Here is a 2,506-nt window from a genome sequence, read left to right as displayed (position 1 = left end):
AGCACAGACATCAAAACTGGTGCCCGGGGGGGGGGGGGGGGGGTCCATAGTCCTATGCATGCCATGACTCCAGGGACAGGGGGTTATTGTCGTCAATGGCGGTGGGCTCTGCATTTCAGCTGCAAAGTTTCTGACGTGCTGCTAACAGCGTGACGTGGACACACAGCAAAGACATGTCATTTAAGGCTGCGGCACACTACACGTGAAGCGGAGCGGTGGCGGGCTGCCTTCGCATGCCGTGCGTCATGTAATTTTCTCTCCGGCACGTCGGCTTGTGAGAGCGCGCATAGCTGAGCGTGCCGAGAGGAAACATTTCATCTTCAGCCAGTCGGCTCGCGCGTATAAACCCGCACGTCAGGATGCGAAGGGCTGCCGGTTGTTATGTGCGAGCCGATTGGCTGAAGGTGCCGTCATTCATCTGCCTGCACTCCGCTCACAGCACGGGCAGCTCCATGCCGGACAGCTCTGCTTTGCTCTGCGCGGTGGCTTCGCTTGTCTACACAGAGCTGGGAAATGGTCCATATGATGGAAAATGATTCCGGATCTCATTACAGAAATCCCGGATGAGAAGGAGGAAACCACCTCAAATTCCCCTTCCAAAGAAAGCAAAAAGGAGTCGTCCTTGAAGAAAAGTCGAATCCTGCTGGGTAAAACGGGTGTCATCAAAGAGGAGCCGCAGCAGGTGAGACCTTCGGGGTGACATAAAATACAAACATTCGTCCCTCCAATACATCCGCTTTCCATATTTTGTCTCTGCAAGTACAGAAATATATCTGTGGATGTGACACAAATCCAGGGAGCGCCTGACTTCCTGTGGTGAGCTGACAACCCCAACCAGCGTTGTCAGCCCTGGTGGACTACAGAACTCCCTCCATCCCGCTCCCTATCCCGGTCCCTGTCTGTCCTGTCTACATGTTTACATTGATTTATTTACCACCAAAGCGATGCCGCTGCCTTGCCTCCCAAGAGTCCGCCCACACACTGTGTGTTGGGAAAGGGCTTTAGGGAGGTGTAGTTCTGGGGGTGTCAGCTTCCATCAGCTGTCCCTTCCATATGCTCTGGAGGGGGTGGGGTATCTGAATTGTGAGATGATTAATATATATTCTTTCCTCTTCTGAAGAACATGTCCCAGCCGGAGGTGAAGGACCCCTGGAACCTGTCCAATGATGAGTTTTACTACCCTAAGCAGCAGGGCTTGCGGGGAACATTCGGAGGAAACATAATCCAGGTAATTTTTTGGCACCATTTGCACAGGAAATGATATGTGTAGAGAACGCGGGGTGGGCGGAGTCTAGAAGGGTAGGGTGGTGCCGGGTATAGAGATATCATATAGACCCTCCCACTCTTGATCTCCGCCTCCTGCGGGCAGCATTGATGACACAGAGTTGGGCAGGGCAGTGTGTTGATATACTACATGGGGCCCTGAGGTGACGGGGGCCCCCGCTCTTGGCAAGCAGGCAGCTGGTCTTATTTTCGGGTTGACATGAATGATCTCCTATTGTTGTATTCGGGCCTGACGTTGGGATGATGAGCCCTCTTGTTTCCTGTTTGCAGCACTCTATCCCGGCAGTGGAGCTCAGGCAGCCATTCTTCCCCACACACATGGGATCCATGAAGCTCAGACAGTTCCATCGTCCTCCATTGAAGAAATACTCGTTTGGAGCTCTGTCCCAGCCAGGACCGCACTCAGTCCAGCCGCTGCTGAAACACATCAAGAAGAAGGCCAAAGTAAGTCTCCCCTCCGTGGAAGAGTCCACGTGGGCCTAGGACGGGGTGATATCTCCGATGAATGGGGGGCGCCTTGTATCTGCTGCCACGGAGGTGCACCCCTAGAGTTGGGTATTTGGGGACGCAGATGGAATTTGTTTCTTTTGTGGAGATTTTATTGTATTTGGGAACCTCCATTTTTAAGTAGTCGGCCCAGGTCCGGAGAGCGAAGTCAGCCCCACGCCCATGACGTCACTTCCCATGAGGGTGAAACGCATCAGCGAGGGGCGGGCCGTGGACAGGACTGTGCGGAATGCGTAGAGCCTTTTAATCCAGGTGACATCATCCTTATGGGGCTGAATTTGCTCTGTGGAAGTCATACGAGCGAGGGCGCGCTCCGGGGTAACCCAAGCCATTGGTCCTCCACCTCATAGTCCTCCACAGACTGGAGAGAGACCTTTCGGCCGTGCCGGAGCTGCTGTTGTCTAACCTTGTTCTTGGTTGGCTTTTGGTTTGGACCCCTGTGAGATGCCCCCTGAACCCGTGTGAGATGCCCCCCTGAACCCGTGTGAGATGCCCCCCTGAACCCGTGTGAGATGCCCCCCTGAACCCGTGTGAGATGCCCCCCTGAACCCGTGTGAGATGCCCCCCTGAACCCGTGTGAGATGCCCCCCTGAACCCGTGTGAGATGCCCCCCTGAACCCGTGTGAGATGCCCCCCTGAACCCGTGTGAGATGCCCCCCTGAACCCGTGTGAGATGCCCCCCTGAACCCGTGTGAGATGCCCCCCTGAACCCGTG

General features: G+C 55.1%; 1 protein-coding gene across 1 annotated transcript in view; it reads left to right on the top strand.

The window, feature by feature from the left end:
* LOC108803443 (transcription initiation factor TFIID subunit 1-like) overlaps positions 1-2,506 on the top strand; it is a gene marked incomplete at its 3' end in the record, with an annotated part of 14,906 nt that overhangs the window by 10,010 nt on the left and 2,390 nt on the right. Inside the window, exons 12-14 of the mRNA XM_018575283.1 lie at positions 555-682; positions 1,121-1,228; positions 1,555-1,728. Coding sequence (XP_018430785.1) covers positions 555-682; positions 1,121-1,228; positions 1,555-1,728 — 410 coding nt within the window. The remainder of the gene's footprint in view (positions 1-554; positions 683-1,120; positions 1,229-1,554; positions 1,729-2,506) is intronic.

The sequence above is a fragment of the Nanorana parkeri genome, unplaced genomic scaffold, assembly GCF_000935625.1.
Source record: "Nanorana parkeri isolate BGI_ZX_2015 unplaced genomic scaffold, ASM93562v1 scaffold3733, whole genome shotgun sequence".
NCBI lineage: Eukaryota > Metazoa > Chordata > Amphibia > Anura > Dicroglossidae > Nanorana > Nanorana parkeri.
The sequence above is the reverse complement of the archived record's forward strand: the minus strand, read 5'-3'. Positions and strand labels throughout refer to the sequence as shown.